This window comes from Orcinus orca, chromosome X (assembly GCF_937001465.1).
Source record: "Orcinus orca chromosome X, mOrcOrc1.1, whole genome shotgun sequence".
Classification (NCBI taxonomy): domain Eukaryota; kingdom Metazoa; phylum Chordata; class Mammalia; order Artiodactyla; family Delphinidae; genus Orcinus; species Orcinus orca.
The window spans coordinates 19,250,143-19,266,248 of record NC_064580.1 but is presented as its reverse complement, the minus strand read 5'-3'; the positions used below and the strand labels follow the sequence as shown (position 1 = coordinate 19,266,248).

General features: G+C 46.0%; 1 protein-coding gene across 1 annotated transcript; it reads right to left on the bottom strand.

The window, feature by feature from the left end:
- Positions 1-500: 500 nt before the first annotated feature.
- LOC101278939 (40S ribosomal protein S3-like) lies at positions 501-15,255 on the bottom strand. The gene is given in 6 exon segments (XM_049704946.1): positions 501-672; positions 674-782; positions 784-1,465; positions 2,683-2,798; positions 4,301-4,601; positions 15,213-15,255. Coding segments are annotated over 6 exon segments (1,335 nt in total). The 3' UTR covers positions 501-588.
- Between the last annotated feature and the right edge of the window lie 851 nt (positions 15,256-16,106).

The following is a 16,106-nucleotide window of genomic DNA, read 5'->3' as shown; positions in this document are numbered from 1 at the left end:
ATGGGTATGATTGGTTTCAAAACTTTGACATTTGTTTTAGGGGCTGCCGGGGAGTTTGTAAAACTAACTTGGGTACTGTGACTCCTTTTCTCCCCACTTGAAAATAAAAAAGTGACCATCAATTAAGGTCAGATAATTATGCAGATTTTTTTTGGCACAAAACAGAAGGTTGTGTGCTCTTCATCTCTTTCTGAAAGAAAACATAATAGGGTCCATGCTCAGGGAACCATTGTGCTTCTGGGACATCGGAGCAGCAAGACAGCACAGCAGCATCCCCTCCGCAAAGGACTACGGGTTTTGGAAAGAGAGAAAGGAGAGCTGAGTCCAAAGCTCGGTCCTGCAAAATGCAAAAGAATAAACAGAGACACCAACCCAGGACTTTTGCTAGTTGCACAGACGGAGTGTCACCACCCCTGGAAAATCCTTCATGCTTGGGCAGGAGCCAAAAACCAGTGAGCATTACTGTGAAAATGAGGACTGTGTCCACGGCCTGTATACTCTTTTTTTTTCTTCTTTTAAAAAGATTTTTATTAAATGTCTTTATAGAGCAACATCCAGACTCCAGATCCAGCGGCCAAGGAGACCCTATTATGCTGTGGGTACCGGTTGGGGCATGGCAGGCGGCTCTGGCTTCCCACCCTTCTGCTCGGAGATGGAGGTGGTGGGCAGTATTTCTTTCATCCTTGGGTTCCACGATGCTCACATGATCAGGCAGGGGCTTCTTAGGGCCAGTCTTACCAGTTGGGTCCCAAGGCAGCATGATCTTTACCTTGTGCCCAGCACACGTCATGGCGCACGGCAGTATCGACATAGTAGTTAACAGGGTCCCCACTGTGGATCACCAGGCCATCCACAAACTTCATGGATTTAGCCCTCTGTCCTGGGAGTTTCCCAGACACCACGACCTCGCAGCCTTTAGCCCCACTCTCCATGATGAACCGCAGCACACCACAGCAGGCCCTCCACACAGCAAGGCCTCCTAGGAATTTGTAACGCAGAGGCTCTGCCTGGGCAATGGCGCACAGACTTCTTGTGGCCACCGTTTCAGCATAAAGCTCTACACTGCCCTCAGGGAAGCCAAATCTCTTCTGAACCACAACAGTCAATTCCCGGATCCGCCGGCCCTTCTCACCAAGAACATTGTGTGTCCTGGTGGCCAAGATAATGATTTCTGTCCTGGTTGGTGTAACTCGGACCTCAACTCCAGAGTACCCATCTTCAGCCAGCTCCCAAATGAGAAACTCGTTCAGTTCAGCTTTGAATATGCCGTCAGCAACAAACTTCCTCTTCTTGGAAATCTGCACCGCCTTCTTGCCACCACGCGCCGCCAAAAGGAGAAACCTGTACACTCTCTTAATTAGAATATATTGGTGCCTGTTCAAGGTGGATCGATAAGCAGGCACCTTGAGCACCCTTGGGGAGCTGGGTAAAAAGCAGTTCTCAAAGAAAGGGCTCTTGAAGAGGCCTTAAGAGGGAACGCAAGAGGTGCCAGGAGAGCAGAAGAAGGCCAGTGCCAGCCCTTTCAAAACTCGCAACAGGAGCAAAGCCTGATCCCTCCCTGGTATGTTGTACACATTCCCAGATGTGGCCCTTACATCTTCAAAGCTCCGCTCAAACTCAGTCACCTTACGGCCATGAGATGTCACCAAGAAGAGACATGGTTTTGTTTGTTTTTCTTTGTCTTTTTTTAGCAGCAGATCTTCTCTCTGACATTCAGACATTGTCTACAAGTGCCTGACTTTCTGAGATTGTTTGGGGGGGAAAAAAAGCCTAATTATTCAAATGTCTGGGTCAGTGGTTCTTAAACTTCTGACTAGAGAAGGATACCCTGGGAACTTGTTAAAAACTTCAGTGTGAGGCCCCATACCCCGGAGATGAAAAATGTAGGTCTAGGAATATGCATTTTTACACTTCCCCAAAGCCATTCTGAGGCTTGTAGGTCAAAGGACCTTACTTGGAAAAACACTGTCCCATCCCCTCTCCCTCCCACCAAAAGGTCCTTTTCCTCACTGATAAAACGTGGTTGTTTGGGGAGAGGTGAGGGAGCGAAGGAAGACACGGAAGTTGCCCAGATTGCCTTGTAATTCTCTCTAACTGTGGTTCCTGACTGCAGAAAGTCTGTGTCTACACTATTCTGTTCCCAGATTCAGGCACTACTTGACTCAGTACATAGTTGGCTACATGGCGCAGCATGAAGACAGCCTGCCCAAAGCTGTTGTTCCTAATGCCCTGCCCAGCATGGCACTGGACGTCGAGGCGTCCCCCCTACGAGGACAGGAAGGTGCATCAGCCATACCACGTGGCCGGCAGGGACCCTTGCCCGAGCACTAGAGCGTGCAACCCAGAAAAGCAAATTGGGAAATGCATTAGTGTGTCCCTATTTCAATGAGCCCCATCCATCTGATTCCTGTCCTAGCCCAGGCAGTCAGTTTGTAATTTCTTCTATTTGACCCAAAGCAGTGAGTGAGTAGAAAGAGAAGGGCGCTGGAAGTGCGGAACCCTGCTAGAGCCCCCAGAGTAGACCCTGAGTAGCTCTGTGACCTTAGCAAAGTCACTTCTTTTCCTCTGAAGAATCAGAAGGTGGGTGAAAGAAAAACTTTGGAAGGCCCTTCCTCTCCCACCAACCAGGATTCCAAGAGCAAAGGAGTGTTCATGGTGAGCTTGCACCGTGGAGATTCAAACCAAGCATGGCGTGCTCTCCAGGCAGTGGGCAAACCCAGCAATTGGGGCCGTGGGACACAAGTGACAAGCTTAGGTTGTGAGGACCCAGAATATCAGGAGACAGGGCAGAGGAGGGCCTGGGGAAGAAGGGAGAAGAATGTATAAGCCAGGGTTTCTCCAGCTTGGCACTGTGGCTATTTTGGCCCCAATGATTCTTTGCTGTGGAGCAGTCCTGTGCATCGTAGGTTATTTAGCAGCATCCCAGGCCTCTACCCACTAGATGCCAGGAACATCCCTCCTCCCCCACCTCCAGTTGTGACAACTAAAAATGTCTCCAGACATTGCCAAATGTCCCCTTGGCAACAAAACTGCCTCTGGTTGAGAATCACTGGTTTAAATGAAACAACACAGTATGGCTTTATCCAGCTTTATCCTCTTAATAATTCCCCCACACGCTCAGAAGGAATATATGTAATTTCTACTAGTGTACCCTAAAACTATCACTGCTCAGCTATTTCACTTGTTCACAGATCGGTCTGAAAGGTAAAGACCACCGCTTCCAATACCAACCTCCAGCAAATTAAGATATACGGGAGGTTAGATTAAATTAAGATTAAATAAAGGGGAGTGCCAGGGGGTGAAGGGGTGAAACCCACCAAAGGAGCAGAAATGTAGGGTAAGGAAAGTCGGAAGTCAGGGCAGAAGCTGGGATTACAGATGGTCAGTCTGGGCTAAAAGAATGAGGAGACCCTTGAGGGTGAAGGGAGAGATGTGAGGGTGAGAGAGAAGGAAAGTGGAACCTACAAAAGACTGAGGAAATGTGGAGAGCGGGAGACTGGGCCATAAGGATGTGTGTCTCTGTGTGTGTGTCTGTTGGTATCTGTGTGTCCATGTGTGTGTCTATGTGTCTGTTTTTGCCTGTGTGTCTGTGTGTCTCTGTATGTGTGTCTGTGTGTGTCTATCTGTGTGTGTGTGTGTGTGTATCTGTCTGTGCCTGTGTGTATCTGTGTGTGTCTACCTGTGTGTCTGTCTGTGTCTGTGTGTGTCTGTCTGTGTGTACGTCTGTGTCTGTGTGTCTATCATCTGTGCATCTGTCCGTGTGTGTCTGTCTGTGTGCCTGTGTCTTTGTGTTTCTGTGTGTCTATGTGTGTCTGTCTGTGTGTCTGTGTGTGTCTATCTGTGTGTCTGTGTGTCTTCGTGTGTGTCTTTGTGTCTGTGTGTGTCTGTGTGTCTGTGTCTGTGTGTGTGTCTGTGTGCATGTCTGTGTCTGTCTTTGTGTGTGTGTCTGTGTGTATGTCTCTGTGTGTCTGTGTCTGTGTGTGGCTCTGTGTCTGTGTATCTATCTGTGCGTCTGTCTGTGTGTGTCTGTATGTCTGGGTGTGTGTCTGGGTGTGTGTCTGTGGGTGTGTGTCTGGGTGTGTGTCTGTGGGTGTGTCTGGGTGTGTCTTTGTGTGTGTCTGCGTATCTGTGTGTGTGTGTGTCTGGGTGTGTGTGTCTTTGTGTGTGTCTCTGTGTGTGTCTTTGTGTGTGTGTCTGTGTGTCTATCTGTGCATGTGTCTGTATCTTTGTGTGTCTGTGTATCTGTGTGTGTCTTTGTGTGTGTCTGGGTGTGTGTGTGTGTTTTCAGCGAGTTTCTCACGGTGGAGGCAGAGAAGTCTCTACAGATGGAGGATCACCATGTTCTGAGGAGAAAGAGACTGGATGGAAAGGAGGACTAACAGCTGAACACAGGAGACGAGAGCCGCAGGCCGGAGCCGGCAGGAAAGGCTGCCCCCGCGAGGTAACTGACACCCGGAACCCCCGCAAGGGGATGGCGCCGATGACGGCTCGGGAAATGGAAGCGGGCGGCCACTGCCAGCCCCACTGCCACTCACTGAACACCCACCGAGTAGACGTCGAGGGGCCACTAAGTGCCAGGTGCCGCGTTAGCTCCTGAAGGTCTAAAGAGAAAAAGCCCGGGCCCTACCCTCAGGAGATCTCCAAGGCCAAGCTTGGGCAGAGTCACGGCTTTCGTGACTGCCTCTCCGGAGGAAGCGCTCTGAGACTCCGGGTTCCTGCTGCTTAGAGGATGAAACGGCATAATCAGGAAAGAAAAGCTGCTCCCAGCACACTCCCTACCATCTTCAGTTGGCTTGAAAACAGCGATGGGGATAAAAGACTTATATAAGGTTCCAGAAAACCTCTGGCCACCCCTCCCCTTTCAAGGCCACCCCTCCCCTTTCTTCAGAACGAAGCTCTCTGATGTACAGCCCCGAATTTTCAGTGAGACCCTCTTACTGTCAAGTCAGCTGAATTTCTGTGAATTTTAGATGCCCCAGGGTTGGGTTGCTGTTTTGAATTAGTTCCTCTTGCCAAGGGATATAAGCAAAGGCTCCCGAAGGAAGCCTGCAAAAACAGCTCATTACTGTGCAATCCATTTCCCCGCCACCTCGCAGAAGATTCGAGCAGAAAAGCTTTGTTGCCACCGTCTGATAACAGAGGTGATGGCCTGAATACTAACCAGAAAGCCGCAGAGAAAGAAATGTTTTCTGAGAAAATGTGTCTCTTCTGCACGTAGGAAAACAACAAGACACACACACACACACACACACACACACAGAGGTCTCTGTTCACAAATCTCAAGTGGGGAAAGCTGTGTCTTGGGAAGGACTGGGAAGGTGAGGTCTGGGGGTCTGGCTTGTAAAAGCCGATTTCAGTGCCTCCCTTTTGCTGCTCACATACAGGGCATTCAGTTTGCTCAAGTGAATGCAAACAAAGGAATAAATTTGTTTGAAAGGGCAGGCTTCATTTTACTCTAATTAATGTAAATCTCACCCACAGAGAGGAACCAAAATAAATAGCTATAGTAATTAAAGTTTAGGGGTTTGGTTTGGTTTAGAGGGGGGTTACTTTGGGGTGTGTCTGAAAAGGATTCAGATTTGATGGAGTTTTAGGAATGGATTCTTGTATAATAATCTTTCAAAAGAACGAGCTACCTAAATCAGTCGGGTGGTTGTCCCTATTCCGGGTCAGTAGAATCCTTCCTCTCTCAGAAGGAAAACACTATGTTCCCACAAGGGGTTTTGGAAAACAAAGAGACCAACGTTAAGTACCAGAGTTCCTAAAATATGAGAGAAAAAAAGGCCTAAAACAATGCAGGGGAAGAAAATTAAATCATTAAAGCACTGTCACGGGCTTCCCTGGTGGCGCAGTGGTTGAGAGTCCGCCTGCCGATGCAGGGAATGCGGGTTCGTGCCCCGGTCCGGGAAGATCCCACATGCCGCGGAGCGGCTGGGCCCGTGAGCCATGGCCGCTGGGCCTGCACGTTCGGAGCCTGTGCTCCACAACAGTGAGAGGCCCGCATACCACAAAAAAAAAAAAAAAAAAAAAAAAGCACTGTCACATTAAAATGACCAGACCAGCAGAGCTGAATGATCAAAGCTGAGTTTGTTACTCACCAGGCAAGGGGAAACAGTGTCATATCAAAGCGAGTTCAGTGACTCTCTGCAAATTTCCCCAAGCAGAAGGGATGAATAGGGTCAAAGGAGGAATTTTTCTCAAATAAGGCAGGATTCTGAAAGGCATTATTTGATTGGTTAAGACTGCAATTATAAATTCTCTTTGGGGATTGATCATTGCTTGATTTAGGTCACAAAAGCACAGGCAAAGTTCTCAAAGCGGTCCAAGATCTGATGCATTGGGGTTCTGTCAGGTTCAGGATCAGGTAGTAGCCCCTGAATAATAAAATCCCCCCCAAATAAAAATAAAATCCTAAGCAATGACTAGCAATTTCCGAGTTGTATGTTTCAAGTCGCCCTAATGATCTAACACAGGGTATCAGGGTATCAGCAAGGCAAGTCTAATGAACACCCACATTTCTTTGACTTGCATGGCAATTAATGCCATGCTCGCTTCCATCTGTGACATATCCACACTGCCTGGTGAGGGAACCAAACATACAAAGACCTCTGATGAGGAGGAATCAGCAAGTACAAAGCCCTAGGAACTGAAATGAGCCTAGTGTTTTTGATAAACAGCAAGAAGGCCAGTGTGGCCAGATCAAAGTGAGGGAGGAGGAGAGTGATAAATAAATTAGGTAGGGTCCAGATCTACCCAGGACATGGACTTTTATTCCAAATGTGATGGAAATCCACTGAAGAATTCTGAGCAGGGAAGTGTCATAATCTGATTTACAACTTTTAAAAGGTTACCTTGTCCGATGTGTGAAGGAGATTCTCTAGGCAAGTAAAAGTAGAAGCAGAGAAAGCCATTCAGAGGCTTACTGTGCTAGTCCAGGAGCTGATGGGGGCTGAGGCGGGGAATAATGGGGAATAATGGATAGAGGTCAGATTTGTGGTCTATTTTGAAAATAGAGCTGACAAGAATGCGTGAGGAAGGTGGGATGGGAGGAAAAGAAGGAAATTAACACGATTTCTGGATTTTCAGCCAGAGCACCTTTTAGGAAGGGTGAACACTGGAAAAGTAAAGGCTTTAGGGGATCATTGGAAGTTCATATTTGAACATGGTAAGTTGGAGATGCGGGTGAGACATCCAAGTAAATATGTATACCAGCAGCTGGATATATTAATTTGAAGCTCCAGTGAAAGGTAGAGATATAAATTGGAATCCTTAGCATATAGGTGTCATATAAAGTCATGGGAGTGGTTGAGGCCATTCAGAGAGTAAATATTGAGAGAGAAGGCAAAGAGAGGAAAGGAGGGGAGAGGACAGAGGAGGGGAAAAAAGGAGAGGAGAGGAAATAGCAGAGGACTGAGCCATGACAATATGTAGAGGTCATGCTGTGGTCGTTTGTTTAGATGGCAAATATCACAGCATGTTCCTATGCTGGTGGTAGAGAGGGGAGAATTCATGGTGCACAAGAAAAGGGAAGTGAAGTGAATGCACAAAGTCCTCAGGTAGCTGTAAAGGGGTGGAAGGGATGCACAGGGGACAGGCTGACCCTAGAGAGGAGCAGTGACAGACTAGATGCGGCAGGAGGGAAGGGAAAACACAAGCTTATAGATGCCTACAAGCAAGCGAGTCGACTTAATGGCAGTAGGATGAGGCAGTCCTTTTCCAAGTGCTTCCACTCGATCAGTGAATTAAGAAACAAGATCATTAAGAAGAGGGGGATTTGACAGCAGGCAGTAGAAGGAGTTTTTGAGGAGAGAGGAGAAGGTCTGAAATAGTTGTCTCTGAGGATGGGAGAGCAGACAGGGCAGGGGAATATTCCACAATGGTCAAGGAAGTTGAAATTTACAGTCATCGACTTGAAGTGAGGCCAGTAAGCAGGGTTGTGTGTTTTTCTCCAGTGACACGCATCTCCTCAGAAGTAAAATGGGCAGAGTTTTGGGTTTAACCTGGGTCTGGAGGATCAAGTAACTTAGAGGCCAGAGGTTCGAGTAGAAGATCTCCTTGGATGGCAAAGCTGCAGGAGAGTCATCCCCAGACTCGTAGTGGAGAGGCAGGGGAGGAAAGAGCCACGAGCTAAAATCTCCATCAGAAGTGAGGAGGTGACCAGGACGTCAGCAGATGTAATACAAGGTCAGTACTAATACACAAGGCTAGTAATATGGTGGCGTGTATGTCAAAGGAGCTTAGTGTTTGAGGAGGAGGGGTGCAGGGAGAGCCGGGGCAATGTCCTCCCCCCACCTCCGGGGACATCTGGCAATGCCCAGAGACATTTTTAGTTGTCACAACTGCAGGGCAGAGAGAGTACTCGTGGCTTTTAGGGGAAAAGGCAGGGAGGCTGCTAAACATCCCACAGGGCACAGGACAGCCCCCAACAGCAAAGAATGATCCTGCCTAAAGTGTCAATGGTGCCCAGGTTGAGAAACCCTGAGTTAGATCTGGAAGGTAAAGGGAACGTTCCCATCAGGGGTTTCCCAGCGGGCAGAGTGGAAGGGCTTGAAGACAGAAGAGGCTGCGGGAAGCTGAGCTGGTGGATGAGATGAACAAAGCCCTGTGGAGAAAAGGCGTGGGCAGTCACAGGGACTTGGCAGACCGGCTGCTGGTGGTGACTGGGGGATGTCAGACATCATGGGCTTGGTCCTGAGGAGAAGGTGGAAGAGCGGTTCTGGTCACAGCCTTCTTCTTTGCAAAGTTGCGGGTGGAAGTGAGGAGGGCAGGATGGGAGGTGGAGGACAGACCCCTGGTCCTGCCCACAGCCCCTGGGCAGCCAGGGGAGAGGTGGTCTTAACCTGAGCTTCACCTAAGTTTCAAATCTAGTCCATGAGAAGAACAGTTATAGTGTAGAGTATCAAGACAGATGTCTATAAATGGGCAAAAAACTCAAAGTCATAAAATTCATTTTAATTGTCACATTTTGAAAATGATGGAAACCGAATATCTCTGCTGTGATTAAAAAAAAAAAACTATAAAGTGTTACTGTGCCAGATGAGTGTACCTTAAATGTGTCATTTACATTTTGACAGTTTCAAATGTTCCCTTTTTATTCCCTCCTTTGTGCTAGAACACTGCAAATTCAGGAGAATTTGTGGCTCTTGGTGTTAAAAGACATTCTCCTCTATTTTCACAGAGTTATCAAGTTGAAGAAAAAGCTACAGATTTCTTAGAAATATTTTTCGCCCAGAAACAGATGAATAATCTCACTGAGATTTTTTTAATGAACATAATGTTAATGAATACCCACTCTGTGTCAAGAATTGTGCCCCAAAGGAATATAGTAGTTTAATTATAGCATTTCTAGTTATTTCATTAAAACTAATTTTTAATTCTCTCAGGCCAAATCAAGAGGCTCAAAAAGTTTAAGATGATTATTCAAATTAAATGGTAATGTTTTAAACTTTATGAGGATTTTAAAATTTGCCCATGAAGTAAATTTCACATTTTAAAAAGTGCTGCTTCAAATTAAAAATATATCTGTCGTTTGGGCTTCCCTGGTGGCGCAGTGGTTGAGAGTCCGCGTGCCGATGCAGGGGACGCAGGTTTGTGCCCCGGTCCGGGAGGATCCCACATGCCGCAGAGCAGCTGGGCCCGTGAGCCATGGCCGCTGAGCCTGCGCATCCGGAGCCTGTGCTCCGCAACGGGAGAGGCCACGACAGTGAGAGGCCCGCGTACCGCAAAAAAAAAAAAAAAAAAAAAAAAAAAAAAATATATATATATATATATATATATATATATATATATATCTGTCGTTTAAACCACTGAGTAAGATTTCAGTAGCAGATATATTAAAATTTAGTCAATAGTCAAAACACTCTTTACAACCATGGATTATCTTATTTCAAGTACCAATTTATTAAACCATGCATTGTAAATCCAGATTATTCACAGAGCTTTTCATGATGAGCAAATGACCAAATGCTATCAATATAGCTGTTTGAGTGACTGAGTTAAAACTCCACACTAATATGTATAAAATAGATAACTAATAGGAACCTGCTGTATAAAAAGAATAAAATTAAAAAAAATAAAACAGTTGAGCAAGAAAAAAAAAAAAACTCCACACTAGTGATTTTTAAGCTGTCCTCTTAGCTTACTTCTTTGCCACCTTGTCAAGATAACATTGGTCTCAAGGGGACCTGAGTTGCACGGTGTGGAGAGATCAACACAAATTCAGCAATACTACTGGGAAAACATCCTAACATTGGTAATGAGTGTAAGGAAAACAGGTGACATCTTGCTGTAAAAGAGTGTTTAAATGTCAGTAAGGTGTTTTGCTCTGTGTGAATGATAGCATATCTGTAAAAAACAACAACAACAACAACCAGTTTCTGAATAACTCTGTTAGTGAGGATGTTCATAAATTTTGGTGTAGGGGACCTCTTGCTAGGACTACCAGGCAAAGTACTCTCTGTAAGTGAAGCTGTATCCAGCCCCACTGCTTCTACCCCACAAGTAAATCAGGATGGAAAGGGACTGAGGTAGGCAAGTGAAAAGGAATAAAGTCATTTATTCCTTTAGAGAGGGGAAAAGAAAAGGGTGTGGGAGGGAATGAGAAAATGATTCCATCCAGCTAAAACACCTTGTGTAAGGCTTTCTGCCTCTTCTTTTTATTTTTCTGCCTAGTGGAAAAGTAAACAAGAAAGAAGAAAGAGAGGGGAAAGAGGGGAGGGAGGAAGGGGGTAGAAAGAGAGAGGAGGAGGGAAGGTGGGAGGGGAGAGAGAGGGAGGCAGGAGGAATAGATGCTGGGAAAGGAGAGGAGAAGAGAGAAGATGCTGTGTCATCCCACCCCCACCCCCCCCCATCGCCCCACGGGACTCGTCCTCTGGCAGCTGATGGAGACTGAAGCTGAGAGAAAAGCTGCAGTCCTGCTGTGAATGAAGAAGCTATGAGGACTTTAAATCAAAGCCAAGTCGCAGAGCAGTAAAGCCAGGAGGAGCTCAGGGAGTTCAGCACCACAGCAAGCAGATGAGAAAAAGGAGCCAAAGGTCTCCCTTTCTAAAGATGTACAAGTTAAGAGCGAGAGGAAGGCCAGGCATTATCTTAGTTATCAAATGGTGAACAAAGGAAGTGTTTTAACTTAGGCCGGCTAACTTTACAAGCTGCAATTAAGTAGCCTTTTTCAATGTTATGTCTTTTATAGTACGAGTTGACTAAAGAGATAGATGCACGTTTGATAATTATACCTAGAAAATGCACAGTTACTCATCTTTCAGCAGGAATTTAGGCAGAAAATACTATCCAAGCTTCAGGAATACTGGCATCACAGCCACACTGAAACATGAGTGAGGCACTGGCACTCAGTCAGCGTTCAATAAATGTTTGTTGAAAGAATGGGTAAAAGAATTGTTAAAAGATAAACTGAGGCGTATTAAAAATTTTAAGAGTTTATCGGAGCAAAAATCAATTCGAATCAGACAGCATCCAATCTAGTGAAACCAAGCAGAACCCTGTGGGGCCCTCCCTGGTACAAATCCTTTCCGAGTCCCCTTTTCTTGTTTGTAGGAAAAGGGCTGCAGCCCCTACACCTTCTCTGAGTTCCAAAGGGCAGATTCAAACAGTTGCTAATCAGGGAAGTGAGAGAATGCAGAAACAGGGAAGAAGCAGTCAAGAAACAGTAGTACATCGATAAAGCAGAATCCTAGCTCCTCCTCAAGGAATATACACAACAGTATATCTCTGAGTTCTTCTGCAGGAACTAAGGCCCCCACCCAGGGGGAGGATGGTAACTTCAGGCTGAGCACAAGATTCCTGGAGCACCGCCCTGTTACCTCACCACCAACCAATCAGAAGAAAATCACACACCCTGGAGGCCTCACCCCCAAATTTTGCCTTTAAAACTCTTCCCCCAAAACCACTGTAAGCAGATAGGGTAGGGGGTCCCAGAGAAGAGAAACCATGTTTGGCCTAAGCATTTTGTGATCTAAGCCTGGCCACAGTGCTTGCCCTTGAACAGGTCTCAGTAATTAATGATCATAAGGGAAGTAAGGGAATGCAGGAACAAAGGAAAATCAGTCAAGAAACAATGGTTCGGCCATAAACAGAGTCCTAATTCCCTCTCAAGGGATATACATAACAATCTGATACATATCTTTGAGTTCTGCGGGAACTAAGGCCCCCACCCAGATGGAGGATGGAATGAAGATGTTGACCTTTTCTGACCCTCAAAACTTCAATCAACTAAAGCTCGGACTCTGTTGACCTTTGCCCCGATTCTATGCTGAATTCTCCTTTGCCCAAACCCCTCCACGAGTATGCATGTGCCCTTAGCTTAAAGCTTCCCCACTTTTGCTGTTCCAGGAGACTCTGCTTTGGGAAAGATCCCCAGTGTTCTCCTTACTTGCTAAGTAATAAATCCTTCCTTCTCCTGCTCTTTGGCTTGGTTGTGTCTTTTGGCTCAACACCCACCAAGAGGTCAACCCAGTTTTTCAGGTAACACCATTGGGGAGTTCAGGTTTTTTTAAGTATGAGCCACCCGTTCTCCTTGCTTGGCCCTGCAATAAACCATTCTCTGCTCCAAACTCCAATGTTTCAGTTTGGCCTCATTTTGCCTAGGGCATACAAACTTGCATTCAGCAACAATTTCATTTCTGGGAGAGGCCAACCTGTAATTAAGTTAAGTCTCAGTTTGGGGACAGGGGGCTTAGCATAAGCCACTCCACTTTGTGCCTGTTGTCTTGTTTTTAAAAGAATGAACGGATGCATGAATAAATGAGTGAACGAATGCAAGCAGGCTGGTCACAGAATCCTTAAAATTTCAGAAAATGTGTGTTAAGATTGAAAAAGCAGGGACTTCCTGGTGGTCCAGTGGTTAAGACTCCACATTCCCACTGCGGGGGGCCTGGGTTTCAATCCCTGGTCAGGGAACTAGATCCCACATGCCACAACTAAGAGTCCGCAGGCCGCAACTAAGATCCCACATGGCACAATGAAGATCCCGCATGTCGCAACTAAAGATCCCACATGCTGCAACTAAGAGTCCGCATGCCGCAACTAAAAGATCCTGCATGCTGCAACGAAGATCCCATGTGCCACAACTAAAAAAAAAAGACTGAAAAAGCAAACTCTGGAAAAGAGAAAACCAAGGTTACAAACTAACAGAAAATGCCTCCTCCTTCTGTTGAGAGCATCACTCAGCTTTTAATGACAGAGTATATGCATATTTACATCGAACTAAACCCATGGACTTGACAGCTTAATTTACAGTGTTTTCTCCTCACCACTGTGTTTCTTCTGAAATCTGCTAAACAAGAACTAAATGCCCAAATGTATGCACTGTGGCATTTCCGATGTTGAATGACAATGAACAACCTCTGTGGCATAGCATGATAGGCATTTCCTCGCAGGAAGGCTTTCCAGGATGTAAAACTTGCATCCCATTTGTGGTGCTTGAGACAGAGTGATTTGCCCTCCATTAAACATGCTTTGCAGTTAATCCTCTCAAAAGTGCATTCGTAAGCCAACCGAAGAGCTCTGTGCATTAAGAGATTTGGTCAATGACCATGTTTTAATGACCATCAGCTCACCAAGTAGTGGAGTTCTTTTACCTGCAAATTTCCCCTGATAGGCCTTGCTTTAAATATGCAGGCCTGGGGAGATGAGCTGGGGAGCCAAGCCAAGAAAAGAGAGTGTGAATTATCAGCACATCAGAGCCTTGCAAATTGGCAAGCCTGCTTCATAAGTAGAAATATCCCTTAGCAGAGGCCATCTGTCTCATATTCCATGTTGAGTCTTTTACCTGTTCTTTTTAAGTAACAAAATACAGCACAGCAGGAACTTACCACCCAAAGGACACGTCTTGAAGAATAAATTAATGGCTCCATCTAAAAGCACTCCAAGTACTGGGTAAAAGTCAGGAACAAGCAAGGCTGGCCTTACCACACCCTTCCAACCTGACTTAGCATTTCCCTCACCACATGTGCCCCCACCACTACAAAATACCCAGGCTCAACTTGGTCTCCTCCGGCATTATTTCTGTAATCTCTATTTAGTGTTGGTCAAATAGTCAAATAGTCAAGATAGGTGACTTCTGGATTTGAACCCAGCACCTTCACTTTCTAGCAATGTAATCCTGGAAGAAACAACTTGAACCTCTCTCTGTTTCTTCACCTGCAAAATGGGATAAGAATAGTACATCTTTCATGGGGTTGCTGTGAGACATGTTATAGTGCAAATAAAATGTTTAGCAGAGTGGCATATAATACACACTCAATTTCACCAATAATAATAACAGCTATCTATTATTATATAGTTATCCTATGGAATTGTCAAACCTTAAAGGTATTAGAGGTTTTAAGAGCATTAAAAATAATGGCTCCAGGGACTTCCCTGGTGGCGCAGTGGTTAAGAATCCACCTGTCAATGCAGGGAACATGTGTTCGAGCCCTGCTCTGGGGAGATCCTACATGCCGCGGAACAACTAAGCCCATGCACCACAACTACTGAGCCTGCACTCTAGAGCCCATGAGCCACAACTACTGAGCCCACGTGCCACAACTACTGAAGCCAGCGTGCCTAGAGCCCGTGCTCTGCAACAAGAGAAGCCACCACAATGAGAAGCCCTCGCACCACAACAAAGAGTAGCTCCCGCTCGCCACAACTAGAGAAAGCCCACGTACAGCAACAAAGACCCAACGCAGCCAAATAAATAATTAATTTTTTTAAAAAAAATAATGGCTCCCCATTAAAACTCCACTGTTGTTACTGTTTTATTTTGTTTTTAGTACTGATCCTCCAGGCCCCACCCCCCGGAGATTGTGACTGAATTGATCTGGGTGGGGTCTGGGCATTGGGATGTTTATTCATCTCTCCCAGTGATCCCAATATATAGCCAGAGTTGAAAACTACTGACACAGCACAATCACCCTCGTTTTACAGATGATGAGACTGAATCCCGAAAAGCTGAACTGACATCCTCAGGGTCACATGGCTATCTGGTATTGTCAAAGAAGAAACAAGCTGGAGAGTACTTAAATCAATAAAAACAGAGTTGTTCGGGACTATTGCAATAGGGGAAAAAGAGACCTCAGTATAGAACCAGGCTTGATTCTGAATACAGCATGGGCAGGGGGGAATTTATAGCCAAGGAACAGGGAGGGAGTCAGTGGATGGAAAATTACTAAGAGAAACGCTGGGGTAAGGGGGGGGAGGGTTCTAGCTAAACCCACCTAAAAGGATACTTGCTGAAGACAGGGCCGGGTGGTCAGGCATCACCTCGGGGATGATCAAAGATGAGGAACCTGATCAGATGCGGAGGGTGATCAGGTGTTGAGGGTGGGAGGAGATGGTTCTGGTTAAAATGACTTGGCAGGGTTCTTCCCCAAACTGGATTTCATAAGTAAGTGCAAGCTGGGCCTATGAGAAGGTTCAGGAGCCTGACTAAAGTTTGGTCAAGCAAAGAATCTTCATGAGTGTGCGCAAGCTTCAAGTCCAATATTGGTACCCTGTCCCCTGATTACAACCCTAACGTGTCCCCTCAGTAAGGTTCTGACAACACATTACTTATCTTCAAAGTATGTATTTTTCACCTACAAGAAGGCTTTGGAAAAGAAGAAAGATGGCCAGTCCTTGGGTGGTAGGTAGCCCCCGAAGGGCAGCACAGTCCTTGGTCTAGGGAACCTAAGAGGAGTCTAGGACCCAAAGATGATTTTTTGGTCCTGGCCAGTGAAGCACAAGTGGCTTGGATGTTATCACCGGAAGCATGTGTGACGGAGGCTTGTCCTCGTGCAGGCTTCCCTGCCTAGGTGTCAACACAATGGCAGTGAGAAAATGGACAAGAAAGTCATGTTTACTAGAGCCTGTTCAGCACCCAGGTCACGTCTTTGCCAACTTCTATTTCTCTTCATTCTGGATTATGGATGTTGAAGTCTGAAAGCTGAAACCTTAAACAACATAAATTCGGTGATGCAGCCTCCAGGTCCCTGATTACACTGCTCTGCTTTCCAATAGCTCCCTGCCACCTCCTCCTCCTTTCTCTCTATGCAAAATTCTACCCATTCATCAAGGTCCTCCTTTGTCTTAAGTAGCTCTACCTTGAAAAATTTCTCTTGTCTGTGATCACA